General features: G+C 27.5%; 1 protein-coding gene across 1 annotated transcript in view; it reads right to left on the bottom strand.

The window, feature by feature from the left end:
* Positions 1-2310: 2310 nt before the first annotated feature.
* LOC129969374 (RYamide receptor-like) overlaps positions 2311-15851 on the bottom strand; it is a 137872-nt gene continuing 124331 nt past the window's right edge. Inside the window, exons 4-6 of the mRNA XM_056083927.1 lie at positions 12235-12390; positions 4250-4471; positions 2311-2678 (exon numbers count right to left, since the gene is read on the bottom strand). Of these exons, the coding sequence (XP_055939902.1) occupies positions 2469-2678; positions 4250-4471; positions 12235-12390 (588 nt within the window). The 3' untranslated portion in view covers positions 2311-2468. The remainder of the gene's footprint in view (positions 2679-4249; positions 4472-12234; positions 12391-15851) is intronic.

The raw sequence follows: 15851 nt of genomic DNA, 5'->3' as shown, positions 1-15851 counted from the left end.
CAAACATGAACAGTTTTTTGCATAAAAGCTCGCAAATTGTGCTTAATTTCAAAACACAATTCATAAAAAGCAATTCCACTGATGCAAGAAAAATCAATTAGCAACGTTTCTTTGCAAAATAAGATTAATGGAATAAATCATGATACAATGTGACCATAAAGTTTCAATGCGACTTTAAATACAATTATAATTTTGTCCATAAATATTACAGAAAAATCACTATAAGATTTAAAAAGTTTTACGTACAGGTAATATAAAAACATGCGTAATGTTGTAAAGTAACTGTAACTGTATATGTAACGTATATTAATTAGGCTTGTATTTTCAGAATCATTAGTTGTAGACACGCACTTTCAGCTTAGAACTATTTAAGGTAAGCATTTACGCTATAATATTTATGAAATAATAAATAAATAAATAAAAATTAGGAAATCCAATTTCTCATACAGTTTCCTATTCTTTATTGTTGTATTTAATAAATATTAATACCTATCCTTATTAGACTTCTGTACGTGAAAAATTGAAAACTTATTTTTGAGAAACTTAGATCGATTATGTGAAACAAAGTTGAATCTGCATCATGAGAATTGGCAATATTGTAGTAAAACAAGATGCAGTGGAATATTAAATATAGTGTGTCTATAACTCCCGTGCATATCGGATTATGAAAATTAAAATAATACTGATGCTACAAGTTGAAACCAACACATAAACAGAAACGGCTCAAATTTAAAAGGGGTAATATCTCTGATATATTTTTCCTGCAAAAGTCAACTTTTTGTGATATATTTATTAGATTCGTGTAAGTGTTTACTGAATATGGCTATACGAACGGAAATTATGAAATCTGATTCCGTAATTTTTATTTTTTTTAATTCCCAAAATACCATAATAAGATAATTTCCTCATTGGAAATGTTTTTGAATTTAGAAATATATGTCTACAACCGATAATTTCATCAATGAAGGATGGGTGAAAATGTCACTTTTCACCCTCTATAATTATTTAATCTATTATTTTATTTTACTTAAATATATTGCAACTATTGCTTTTCAGGAAAAGAAATAAACTGCAGTCTTTGGTTGACAAAATTGTCGATAATACCTACCCCAAAAAGAAAACCTTATCACCCTTTCTTAACAATTTTAATAAGTATTTTTGCTGTCATTCATTAAATGAAGCTCTTCTGATTGTTTAATACTAAGGAAACGGATTTATGAAATGAGCATAACAGTTGCGTACGTTCTGCGTCAAATGGGCTGCGGTGGCCTGGTGGTAAGGTCCGGGCTTGTGAGCCGTAGGGTTTCAGATTCGAGACACGATTCCACCGAAGAACCGTCGTGTAAGGGGATCTGTTGCACGTTAAATTCGTCATGGCAAACGTCTTCCCGCTGGTGTGGTGTGGTGTGGTGTGGAGAGGGGGGGGTGCCAGCTCAGGTGTCGTCCTCGTCATCTGACCGCGGTTCAAAATTACGAGTTCCTTCCCAAAAATAGCCCTAGTGTTGCTTTACAACGGGACGTTAATATAACTTAACTTAATTCTGCGTCTAATACTAAGGATTTAAATTGTTCGGCATCTACTAAATATGACTATTTGAAAATTAAAACCTTTAGTCCTACAAATCCTTAAAATGCTGTTTCGTGTATGTGGAACTAGAAAGATGGGATTTTTGGCATCTATTAATTGTGATTATTTGTAAATTAAAGCATTTATTGCTACACATCCTTAAACTATTGTTTCTTGTGTGTAGAGCAAGAAAGATGAGATTTTTGGCATCTAGGTAATTGGCTACTTGGAAATTAAAGCCTTTATTGACACAAAACTTGAAATTGTTGTTTCATGTATGCAGAACAAGAAAGATGAGATTTTTGGCATCTAGGTAATGTGACTACGCGGTAATTATCCTTATTGCTACAAGTCCTTAACCTGTTGCTTCGTGAATGTAGAACAAGAAATATGGAAATTTTTACATTTAATAAATGTGACCATTTGAAAGTTCACGTCTTTATTGCTATAAACCTTAAAATTGTTGTTTTGTGTATGTGGAACAAGAAAAGTTTGATTTTGGCATCTACTAAATGTCATTATTTGGAAATTAATATCTTTGTTGCAATAAATTCTTAATTTGTTGCTTCAAGTATGCGTGTATGTAACAAGAGAGGCTCAGCATACTGAATTTTCTTAATTATTTGGATGAAAAAAAAACCCAATAAAGTAAGAAAGACGGTAATATATTTCCTCTTCAGGTGAAGCCATGGATTAACGATAGTTCTAAAAAATAAATATTTTTAAAATTAAAACCCGTGAAAATAAAGTATATAATGAAGAGAAAGAGTTTTTAAAGACCTTTCTTAAGAATCTTTGTAATACTTAAAACAGCCAAGTTACAGATTAATTGCATTCAGACTTTATGGACACCTTGTATAATATGCAGAGGACTGATATGAGGGAGGGGTAAAAGAATCATTCAATCGCTGATCATTGTTTTCTCTGGATTGACGCTGGTCCATGTTTTTTCACTGATGGATCTCTTGAGCAGTCTGCTCTCAGCTGGATTGAGGGGTCGCAGGGGAATGTGGTTCGCTTTAAGATTTGACGATCCTGTCATCATCGTTGAAGCATGAACATCAAGTCTTAATCGTCGTTTGTTGCACCACAGCAGCTGGCGTAAATCAGTCTGAAACAAAAACAAAAAAAAAACTAAAATGTCAAAATCTGGCTAATCCTACAGTGTTATTACAAATGACTAACCAGATTTTAAAAATTTATATTTTCAAAACTATTAATTTAAGTATTAATACATTGATTTAATTATTACATTAATGTATTAATACATTATTAATTTAAATATTAATCCGTGAAAATAAACAAAAACTTCTTAAATCGTGTTTTTAACAATATTCAACAGGTGGCAAATATCCAGACATGTTGAGATACGATTATCTCCACAGCTATATAAAGATAATACGAATTTTATTGTTTAGCAAAATGAGTCCCCATGTCATTGGAGTTTGAATGTTCATAATTTAACGGAGGAGCTTTTCTAACACTGGATTTGACATACATATAACACAGATTCACCCTTAGTCATATGACTACCAAGATCCTCGGATCTTCCCTCATGTGCTACATTTAGCGACCTTGTTTACAAATCTCCATTGTCTAAAGTAGTGAAAGCAGGGCCGTATTAAGCACCACTGTAAAGCTTCAAAATTTGTGGAACGAGCTTTACTACTGATTTGTCTTAATACGAAAAGTTTGCATATCGAAAATTTATAAGTGAAAAAAAAAATGATTTTTTTTTTTTCATATATAACTGGTATATGTATATAACTGTATAAATTCATTCAATTGAAATTAGTTTGAAGATATAAATGCTTAATATCTTATCAGCCAAAAAATGCATATTAGCTTTTGATGGATGCAATGTGTTCGTTCTCTTGGAGAAAGTAATATAGAAAATATGATATGCTGCGCCGGCGCCCTGGCATAGGGTTCTTCCCCTTGACCTGGGCGTCCCGGGTTCGGGTCCCGGTTCAGGCCTGGTTATTCTTCTTCTGTGTTCTATCTATGAGGTGTGTGAATGTTCCCCCCTGTAAAAAGGGGTTTCACAAGCGAATGTGACGCATGAAGTAGCTAAATCATACTCTTGGCCCTAGTTGGCCCCTGTCAGCAGGCTTGTAAAGTGCTATGAGTTAGAACACAACAACATAATGTGCTGTATATCCCAAAATTTATTATATTTACTACAGATTTCCACAATTTCAACTTCTTATATTTGCTACAGATTTCCGCCATTTCAGCCTGCCTCTTATATTTTCTTCTTATTATTATAGCCTTGAATTGCATATTATTATAATGTTGCATATAAATAACAATGACCTTTGTTGCAAACATTCTTGGACTTATCTGCAGATGTTACATTTAAATAGTAATTTAAAAATCCTGCAGTAAAAGGCTAACATGCCGATTTATTCATTAGTGCAACCAAGGAATTTTGATTTTGTAAGAGAAAGTAAATAAAATCAGTTGCAGTGTTAAATAGCATTACTCGTCGAATAAAAATAAATTTTCTAATTCTCTTTTTAAAAGTAGGTGTTAGAACAATTTGACATTTATTTTATTTTTAAAAATTTAGTTTTGCATCATTGTAACTAATTAATAACGGATGCTACAAGGAATATGATCAAGATATTTGATAACAGATTATAGTAAGATTTTTGTAAACATAATAATGAATTAATTTACCCTGAAATTGTCGCTCATAAAGCAGTAGACAAGTGGGTTAACGAAACTGTTGGCCATCGACAGCCAATGACAGCAGAGGAAAGCAGCGGCGAACCCTGGGAAGTCTTCGTCTTCACTTGGAAGGACAAACTCTGGAGTGAAGTACACTAGAAGTCCGAAGATCTGAATGGGAAGCCAGCAAACGACAAATAGCACCACGACAATGGCCATCATTTTAACCACCTGCAAATAGATAGCACGTTCTTTTGAACAAAGTAAACAGTAAAAATATATATATGAAAACGATTATCGTTAATTTGTTCTTGCAGTATAACTGTCACAAAGTAAAATATATTTCAACTTTATGGCCTTAGAATGAATTTGACTTTTGTGATGCCACGATCGATAACAACTGTTTTCCAACAGTTAAGAACTACTCAGATGTTATTTCCTATTCTTTCTGATGTGATATTTAATTATATTTTAAATAATTACGATAGTTAATTCTTGGGAACTGTCTTTATAAAAATTATTTCTAAATGCTGCTTTATTTGAGTCGAATCAAAATGAAGTTAGCATTATTTGTTCATTGAAAATTGAAATTGATCAGTAATCATTTAATCTATGGCAACGCAACAGCTATCATCTCTAAAATTTACTTGACACTATTTTAAAAAAATTAATGAAAAAAAAAATGTTTTTCTAACTATTTAATGTAAATGAAACAACAACAACAGCAAAAAAACCCGCCTTAAATCAAATAAACATATTACAATTTTAGTTTTTTTACTAAGAAACTCATTTTATCTTCAATTAAATAAATAAGATATACTTTTTTAATTATACATTTAGAAAGTTCGGCTAATAATATTAATTATGTTATTAATCTGTTAGCTTCATTAATGAAAACTATTAAAAAAAGAAAGAAAGTTATTTTCAGCATTTATGCATACGGAATTAATTCAGTTGTACAAGAATTGCGAGATTCCATTTGCAAATAATAAGTTGACATTTTTTGTTCATGTTTCGTTTATTATTATGTTTGTTCAGTTATTTTTTTTTAACTCTTTCAGATTTAATGAAGATCGGTAAATTTTTAACTATTACGAATTCGGAATTTAATGGGGAAGGCATTTTGAAGTGATTAGAGTTGATACGTGCTAAAAAGCATTAACTGAATGAATAACAAGTATTCATTCACTTAAATATAACTGAAATGAAAATTGCAGCAAACATTACAATTAATTTTTATTAGCTTCCATAAATTTAATATTTGGATATAAAGGTTACGGTAACATTAATGATAATAATAAAATTGAAATATATACTTTCCCACTTTCTATTAATTATAGTAATATAGTCAGTTCATGTCAAATTAATGCATGTCCAATTATCGTTTAATAATTTTTAGTTAAATTTTGATGTCTTTTATGCGCCTTACTTGTTTGAAAATCACATGACTTTATAATGCAATATACAAGGACATTTACTTTTTTTAGTTCAACAAATAATATAATTTGTTATGTGATTGCTTCATCACATATATACTCTTCTTTGCCTACTTCAATTTAATGCAAAAATATTACGATTATTAGTTAAAACTTGTTAATTTTAAGTACTTTGGAGGTGCTAAAAATGTCGTGTAATGTTATTCCACAACAGATTTTGGCATCGTACAACTAGTTTAGCTTCCATTAAATTCCTGTTTTTAATTCTTCGATTTTTCTTGGGAAACATTTGCAAAAAAAGAACTGAAAATTATAGAAAAACTGATTTTTTTAATAACTTAAAGCAAACTTCCTACTATACAAATAAGAAATAAAAATAATTGTTATATCCAAATAAATTTTTCGATTTGTGCTGGAATTTTTTAACATATTAACTTGATTTTCTGAATTCCAAACTTTGTTTTATATTGGCTTGAAATATTCCTAGCATTAAAATAGAAAAGCAGTTGATCAAAAATTACTTTTGAAGTAATTTCTCGCATTTTTAGTGGCATTTTTTAGTGGTAAAGAGTTCTTCATATAAAATCTGAAAACTATGGAAAATTGCAACTTTTTCATAACGGATTGCAAATCTGCTTTTATTACACTGCCAAGAATTGTCGTAAAGGCAAACAATAAGAGGTGCACAGTTCAAATAAAAATAATTGACAGTCAATAAGTAGTAGAACATAATTTAACTTTTTCTAGGTCCGTGGGAAGTATGCTTCCCACCAAATTTATCAATCTTCGTATGAAATTATGTATGTTGGCATAAGTTTTGACAATTTTTTTAGTAAGTCAGAAACTTAGATGCGTCAGTTCTTTATCTCAGACAAAATGATGTGCTTCATTTCTTACTTAATAATTAATTAACCAAATTAATTAATGAATCAAATTAAATTTATCTAATAAGCTAAATGAATCCCTTTTCTTATTCTAATTTCAGGCCTAAAAATATTTTAACATAATATGATTAGAAAAAATGGCCCTTTAAAGGGTTAAAATAGTAAATATTAAAGGCGAGAAATATATTTATAAATATAAATAATTACACATTTTGTAGCCTAATAAATCAAGATAAATAATAAATAATTCATCAAAAATTGCAATTATTGCACTTTTTCGCATTTGATGTGTGAAAAGTGGATTGCAATCATCAAAAAAAACCAAACTCAAGATTTTTATGAATCTTCTCGTTTCAAGCACTTGTGAATAATAATAATTAAAAAGATGGAATTATATCTGCCTGCCTATGAAGGTAATAACAAAACGCTTTCGGCTATGCAAATGAAACATTTTGTGAGATAAGTGAACACGATTCCACAAAACGTAAAGAACTAGACATATAAAAGCTGTAGATACGCATCTAAAGTAAATATCTGTATTAAACTTTGCACTAAATCATTAACAGGTTGTCCATCTGTTTGTATGTCCATTCACATGTATCTGAAAGCAATAATTCGTATCAATTTAGATAAATAAAATTCAGTATTCGATTTTGTAACTATATCTGTTGTCAGATTTTAAATTTCGGTTTTAATGGACGAAAAAAATGTGTCCAAAATGTATATTTTGTTTTGTTTCATTATTCTATGAAGCACTGAATTCATATAACTCTTAAATGCGACAATACAAATAAAAATCAGGGCACTCGTGGAGCTCAGAGCCTCAGCCTAAAAACCAAAATTTTATGCTGAACAGAAAATTGATAATATTATTAGAGAAGATTGATTGGTATATACATCTTTTTTAAAAATTGATCAAAAGCAGTTAAGTTAGAATCGGTTAGAATTTAAAAGAAGATGTTAAAACAAGAAAGATAAGACAGATAAGATATTAAAATATGAAAGATTTAAGATAAGTTAAAATAAGAAGCAAAAAATGTCGGCATTGCAAACATAAATTCAAATAATTTAAATATGATATCTATGATAAAATTATTTTATAAGGTATAACAATCCATTCATTCATTTTTAGAACCTTATAATGATTGAAACGAAAAAACAATTCAACGAATTCAATTTTAAATTAATCTGAAAAATAAAGAAAATTGGACATATTAGAGTTTAGAAAAATAAAGCAAACGATTTTCAAAGAAAAAAAAAAGAACTTCAACAGCTATTTAAGTAAGATTGAAATAATGAACTGCAAAAGTTGAGTTTTGAAAAAGCAGAGCCAACTAATGCATCAAATTGCGTTGAAGGATTAATCTATCCTTGAGGGAGAGGATTAGAAAAGGGAGAACTGTTGCCAAAACAGTGTGGAAATCAAGCGAATAAATAAGCGTCAAGTTAATGGATTAGTAAGTCGGTTGTTGTGAACGAGTGCAGAATTAATGGACCGGAAGTACAATTCTAAGCTTAAATGGCAATTCTCAGAATTTACACTTATTCTCCGAAAATCTGGGTCTATTTAAAACTCTTTAAAGATATCTTATGCTTTGGTCCTTTAAGTTGGAAAGCTTCAGTTCATTAACGAACCACTCGACTCGATCTCAAAAGGCTTCTGTTTATCTTTCACTTCAAGACGGATTAGTTTTTCAAAATTAGATTTAAGATACTGCGCATGATAAAAATGTGAATATTTATAAAATAAATTTATTTCCACTTAAAAAATGCAGAAGAAATTGAATTAGAAAAATATATATCATGCTATTTTATTTATTTATTTTTTGTTAATACTTGATATGCAATCAATACAAAATTTATATTCAAATTTTTTTTTTCTTTTTTTCTGTTATTAAGAGCTATCAGAACATTATCACAATTTTTTTTCATTTAATCGTGTCGTTTATTTGAGAAATATAGTCGATATTTTATTACTCTAAATTGCATATATTCTGTGAAGGCTGTTTACGGGGGTTAAATAATTATATGTTAACCTTAAAAAAAGAAATATTGAAGATAGATGGATTATATTTATTTAATGTTGTAAGGTTATTTGGTACTAATTTTTCGTATATTCTTGAGTGATCCTATTTTTATTTCGCAAAATAGATGATTTAAGATTTCAATTAAAGTTCTTATAAATTAAACTAAAAAATATATTTTATAAAGGAAATTTTTTGTTTATTTTTTAACATACTTCTTACAGCCAGTAAAAGAAAAATTATGATGATACCCACATTTCAAAATATAGTTTGGTAATATTACAAAATAATAAACAAATAAATAATATTTGTTGTCCTGAACAAAACGAGTAATAAATTAAAAAAATCTGATATCTATTTTTGTTTAGTTATAAGAGGGGTTTTAAATGATATAAATCGATTACCATTCTTCATGTTATCCATTTTCACATGGAAATGCTGTTTAAGTGAATTTATCTACGATATTGTCGAAGATTTCCTTCACCTCCATTGGAATTAATCTATCAGTTCTCAGTCAATTGCATGTGAAAGTTGGCTTTACATGGATGACAAGAAGATCAAACTTTATCTTCCTCCATATATAACGTGCTTGCCAATGTAAATATCATTCAGACAATAAATTATATATTGCGAGACACATCAATGGTTTAGTGACATCTAATATTACTGTTGTGTTGTCATGAGTTATGTGGTGCTTCTAGCGTTATTCATCGATTTCCGATACGACAAGTGAAACTAATTTATTATAAATAAAACTTAAAACTGATACATATTTAAGTTCATAATCACGTTGTTTGTAGGGAAGAAAATCAAATATTACTAATAATAATCATAGCTTATGATTAATGGTTGGAAAATATGATATTTAATTGATTTTTCTTGAATACCACGTTGCTGAATATATTCAAAATTGTTTTATGCAGATGTTTTATCATACTGAATCTAATTTTTATTTGTTCATTTATTTTATTGCTATTATAAATAGTATACTATTATGTAAGAATACTGTAACTTCAGCATTTAATTTGATAATAATATTTCTTTTCTAAGAAATTATTAAAAGAGGAATATAATATATTGCTTAATTACATATATTTTAGATAAAGGTATTACGAAATATTAAGAATACTAATGTAAATTTTATTGTAAGGAATTACATATCTATTAAAATGACATGATTAAATAAATTTTAGTATGGTATTTCTTGTTTCGTATTCGTAATTTTTAATAAATCAGTTTTGGAATATAAAAATGCACAGTAAAAATACAATTATTGTGCATATTTATAATGAAAATACGTTTATATATAATAATAAATATTATGATATATATAATAATAAATTTGGTACTTATTATTGTTAGAAATGTGAATGCCCTGCATTTCGAAGTCAAAACATAAATTTTTAAATAAACATTAATGAACAGACTGCATTATTTAACCATTTATCTACTTCACCACAATTTGAAATCATTCTTTAATGTGTTAATTTATGAATAATACGTGGTAAATATACACCGTTCAAAATTTATATTTAAAGCGTATTTGTCAAAATTTACACGAATTAAGTAATTGTTTGTATCCATGTATTTATTTAATACAATTAAAGAGTTCACAATGATGATAATTAATAATGTTGATTGAGTTCGCTTTTATTGTTAAGAAATTGCGTTGAAACTTGTACTTTTTTTTCTAATAATCATTAGTAACTCTTAATGATTCCACGGAAATAAAATGAAAATAAGTGACATTGCAATCATTAAGTTTATACAAAGTAAAGATTAATTCTGTGTCCTAATTGCAGCTAATCGCCAGTGTAACTTGAGCTTAATTGTTTTAACCGTTACATATACAAATGAAAAAAACCGATATTTTAATATATAATACATTTTTCAGCGAGTTTTCTTTTTCAGATATTGTGTTTCATAATTTTTATAAACAGTATTCGTTAAAATTATGAAGTTATTTTTTCATACGATCATAATTTTATTCTCATTTTGAAAATATTAACAATTTGAAATATTCAATTAATCTAATGTGGAGCTATTAAAGTATCACTTTCAAATATATTCTTTAAGCTGATTCCTTTAATATTTCGATATGTTACTGATTTTAGGATTTGCTAAATCTATTGCTACATTTATAAATAAGGTATCCAAAAGAGGACTTAGTTTGCTTAGAAGTAAATTTAAAAGCAATATGTTAGTAATTTAAGACCTATTTTATTAAAGATTAATGGGAGAATCAGGAATCTATATTAGAATAACCTAGCGATGTCTGTAACACTGGGTTGATTTGTTTAGAATCCTTGACATCTTTATCTGCATCGTTATCGTATCCACAAATAGTAAAATCTGGTTTGAGAAAACTCAGAGATTTTTGTCTGTATGAATTGAATATGAAAGTAAATTTAACTTTATGCGAATACAACTAAAAATTATAAACACAAGTTATTTATAGGATCGTAAACTTCATTTACATTTTTTTTTTTTTTTTTTTTTGCTGGATTATAGCAAATGCCAATCGGATCTGATTTTGAAGTTTCTTTTCTTTTTTCTTTTTTTTTTTGTAAAATCTGATTTTTTTTAAAACTTTATGTTGAATAATTGGGTTCTCATTCCATGGACAAGTCAGAATTAGTGGTAAGATTTTCTTTCAATACCTTATTTTTTTTTAATTTTGTATTTGTCATTGCATTTTTTTATGTTAGCTGATCTCTATTTGTTTTGATCTGTCTTTAGTAATTAGTTTTGATTTGAGAATTTGATGAGTTTTTTAGTTCATTGCATTCAATCTGTATTGTTTACATTTAGTTTAACCATTCATTTACATCTAAAATGCATCACAAATTATATTAGTTTATTTCTTAAGTACTCTGCAAATATGCATGAGATCATTTACTGTAACGTTCGTTTGTTAGTCTGTGGCAATCATATTTGAGTTATTGTTAATGGAATAAAAGTTCGTAAGGATACACGCATCTACTAGTTTTTGTTAATATTTTTCTTTATGTTTATAAGGAATGTCATCGATATGTGTCTTCCCCTCAAATTTATCGAAATCATCAATTATTAAAAAAATGAATCGATATGTTACAATATGGGAAAATATATTCCCCAAAAGTATCGTTGAACTCGTTATCATAATCTTTGGGTGTCTTATGTTATTAATGTTATTGTTAAAATATTAAATTCAATTAGCATGAATGTTTGCTATTTATTATCAATATTATCCGCGATTATTATATGATATTATATAAGGTCTCGGCTTGTGAGCCTTAGGGTTTCAGGTTCGAGACTCGATTCCACCGAAGAGCCATCGTGTAAGCGGGTCTGGTACACATTAAAACCGTCCAGGCCAAACGTCTTCTCGCTCGTGTGGCATGGTGTGGAGAGGGTGGTGCCAGCTCAGGTGTCGTCCTCGTCATCTAACCGGGGTTCAAAATTACAATGTCCGTCCCAAAATAGCGCTAGTGTTGCTTTAAAGACGTAAATATAGCTAAACTAAATAGCGATTATTATAAATGATATTCAATCGATCGTATTGGCAGTAACCAAGAAATCATGAACTTATTAGGTGATTCAGAAGTCAAAAGCAACTGATAATTTACAAATTGATTGTTGATTAGATATTATATCTATTTCACACTTACCTTCATCTTTGCCGCCAGTTGCTGCCTGTCTCTAGAAGGATCAGCATTTCCGGGCATGGTATGGCCCCACATTTTTATGCCAATGCTACCATACGCGTAGCTCAGAATCAGGATAGGAATCACAAAGGTTACATTAAATACCATGAGAGTGTAAACCTGAAAAATAGGAAAGACACAATTTTATTATTTTCCTAAAATCTTTTATTTCAAATGCAGAGATATGTTTATGTTTCTTTAATAGATTTGAGGAAAAATGCATCACTGTTTTTAATTTGTTTAGTGTCAACATGTGGGAACCTGATATTTTATTAATATTATTGAACCTATGAAATATTGCATGAAATTTTTATTAAAATTAGATAATTTATAGGTTTATTTTATATTTCTCGATATATTCAATTTTTTTTATATTTTTAATTCTCACTTTTAGTTATTATCTTTTATGAATTCATATTTTCAATATGTGTCATTAGCATTTTGATTTTTTTATTATGATACAATAAGGATAGATTTAGCCTTTTCAAACAAACAAACAAAGAGTGAATATATGAAATCCGTTGTTAAAATTTTCAAGGGTAAAGAGATGTATCTATCTGCTATTAGAAAATACATTTTACTTATTTAAACCAAATATACAAATAAAATATTCATTCTACAGTTTATTTTCTTGACACTGCAGCCAGTGTCTCGAATTTGTATTTGTATCAATGGAATAAAATAGAAAATTATTCTGTTAAGTAAGTTTGAGTATAATATTTACAAGACTTGAATATGTTATATCAAGTTAATTTCATTTATATTTCAAACGAATTTAGCACAGCTAAATCCGAATTGTTGAATTAAAAAATTCTATTAAAAAAGACTAAGGTATTAAAAGCAATCAAAAGGATCTGGAATAAGAAAGCGAAATGTTAAACATTGTAAATATTTTTAAATGAAATTTATTTTTAAAATTTGTATTCATACATGAAAATTATAACTATCCTTAAAAAAAGATATGTTATATTTCAGAAGAGTATTCAAAAAAATAATTCCATAAAAACTGCAAAGCTCATTTCTATCAAGTAAATTGTAAATTCATATCAAAACTCAGTTTATATGTGCAATTTTATCCTTTATCAGTAAACTAAGCCCTAAACTTTGACAGTAATAAGCATTTGTTATACTTTATTTTCATTTTTCAAATCCCGAGAATGTATTTAATATTTCTAAATTAAATAGTTTTAAAAATTAATTATTTTAACTATTTAAATTCAAACCTAAAATAATGTACTTTAGCTTTCACATCTGATTTCCATGGGAATGTGAATTCTTCACTTCTTAGGATCTAATTTCTATAATTTTAACTATCCAATGTTAAGCTACTGTATTACGCTCCTAAACAGATTCTAGCTCCGATATATTTAGTAACTCGGTCCTCTTTTACAATTTATTCCTTCTTCTTCATCACCGGCACAGAAAATCTGATTCAGAAATTTCTTATCCTGGTCGGGTATAGATAAACAAAGGAGTTTTAAAAACCTTTAATGTGAATATTTTGCCTCATAATGCAAAAGAATAAAGCTTTGATTTAAAGGAAATTCTTTCTTATTTATTTACATTAAAAATGTTTCATTAATTTATTTATTTAACTTTTTAAATTTTGTAATTTGATTTCTTTTAATTATACAAAATAATATAAATCATAATTTTTAAATAATACAAATTTGTCATTTTTTTATTTTGTAAATCCTCATGTATTTTTTCCTTTCATTTTGGTATATAGCAAAGCAGTGTTAGTAAATTTTTTTAAATATTAATATCAAATTGATCTAAATTAAATTTCCTCATTGACTTTGACAATAAAGTGAAAATTTTTAGTATACATTAATTTTTTTATTAGAAAAAATGTTTCGAATATACTTTAATAGTTATTTTTAATTCAAATTTCTTTTCCATAAATATGAAGATCATTAACAATATTTTTCATTATGTATTTTTACTTATTTAAATGTTTCATAAATGTGCCAAGAATAATTCACAGAATAATTAAAGAACAATTAAAATTTAAAATAGATTTTTTGAAAATATTTTGAAATACCCAGCTTAAACCAAAAAAAAAAAATCAAACTAATTTTTAAAAGACTAACTTTTTGCTTGACAAAAACGAATAGCTAGTGCTTTTTAAAGAAACTTAAAAATAAATTAACACTTCAAACAAACTTTTGAAAGGAAAGAGAGATTACAATTTTAAATTAATCCTGTCAAATGAATGTAAAAGTAGGAAAGTAAAATAAAGCAGATAAAAAGTATTTTTATTGTGGGAAACGTCCTTTTATCTTGATGTATTAGCATTTTACTTTTAGTTGCTTTAAAAAAATACGATCTCTTCTTTAGATTGTAATTAAACACGTTGAAAAAGATTGCTTACGTTTTTCTAATTGAAGTTGAGACTGTTTTACTTATTAAAGTGGTCCTAAGCGTGACACGATTTCTAAATCCATTCAAAGACCGCTTTTATTTTAAAGTTTAGAAATTAATTTGTTCAAGCTACGAAAGGCTACTTTATATATATATATATATATATTTGTAATTAGTACCCAAGACTGAAAATTATAAAAAAAGAAAGATCTGGAAAATGAGAAAAATTTTCGAAACTCTTTAAATTAAAATGTCGAGATTGTATTACATCACCCACAATAAATAGCTTTTAATTTCAGACTATGCTAATTATTTTAATATTGGGGGAAATGTTGCGTTTACCTATTAATAGATTTTTGAAAAGCAGTAATGATTGTCTGGAATTATTTTGCGTCTAGAATTACGCAATGGAATTTTGTTGGAAATATTTCTAATATAAACTTCATTTTTTTGTCAAGATTAATAATACGTTTGTTTCATTAATTTGTAATATCTCAAAGAAGTATAATGAATCGTACCAACATATTAATTAAATGAAGATATTCTGCGACCAGAAATTAAAGCTATCATTTGTATTTTAAAAAAACAATTAATTTCTTGACATTAGGTAATTCGGCAAATCTGATTGATAGCAATTTTGGGTAAAAGTATATACATATTTTTAAAATTTAATGATGTTAATTTCTGAAAATTTATTTTATAAAACCATACGAATTTTTTTCTCGGAAATTACATTCAGTTTTAAATTTACAAAATTTACGTTTAATACTATTTTACATTTCTAAATGCTATTTTCTCATATTCTAAGTTTTGATAAAATTTTCTTATAAAAATTTCGTAAATCAAAATCAAATAGTTAATGTTTGTCCAAATTCGATATAATATTTTTTGGATGTTCTGAAGTTCTTCAATAACAGAATAAGCAAAGGATATAGTTTAAAATGTTATATTTACACTTCATAATGCGAAAAAATTGCTAATTTCATGTTATTCATCTACTCTATAATTTTAATAATACATAGAAATAAAAGTTATGTATAATTTATGATTTAAATAACATAATTCTCAAGATAATCGTGAAATGTTGAGCAAATCATGAGAAAAATACTAAATTAGAATATTTTTTGCTTTATATTTTTTTAGCTCCCCTACCACCCCAAAAAAACATATCCCATCAAATTTTGAAAGCACTTTTGGCTTTTAACTGATAGATATTG

Source organism: Argiope bruennichi, chromosome 5 (genome assembly GCF_947563725.1).
Source record: "Argiope bruennichi chromosome 5, qqArgBrue1.1, whole genome shotgun sequence".
Taxonomy (NCBI): Eukaryota; Metazoa; Arthropoda; class Arachnida; order Araneae; family Araneidae; genus Argiope; species Argiope bruennichi.
The sequence above is the reverse complement of the archived record's forward strand: the minus strand, read 5'-3'. Positions and strand labels throughout refer to the sequence as shown.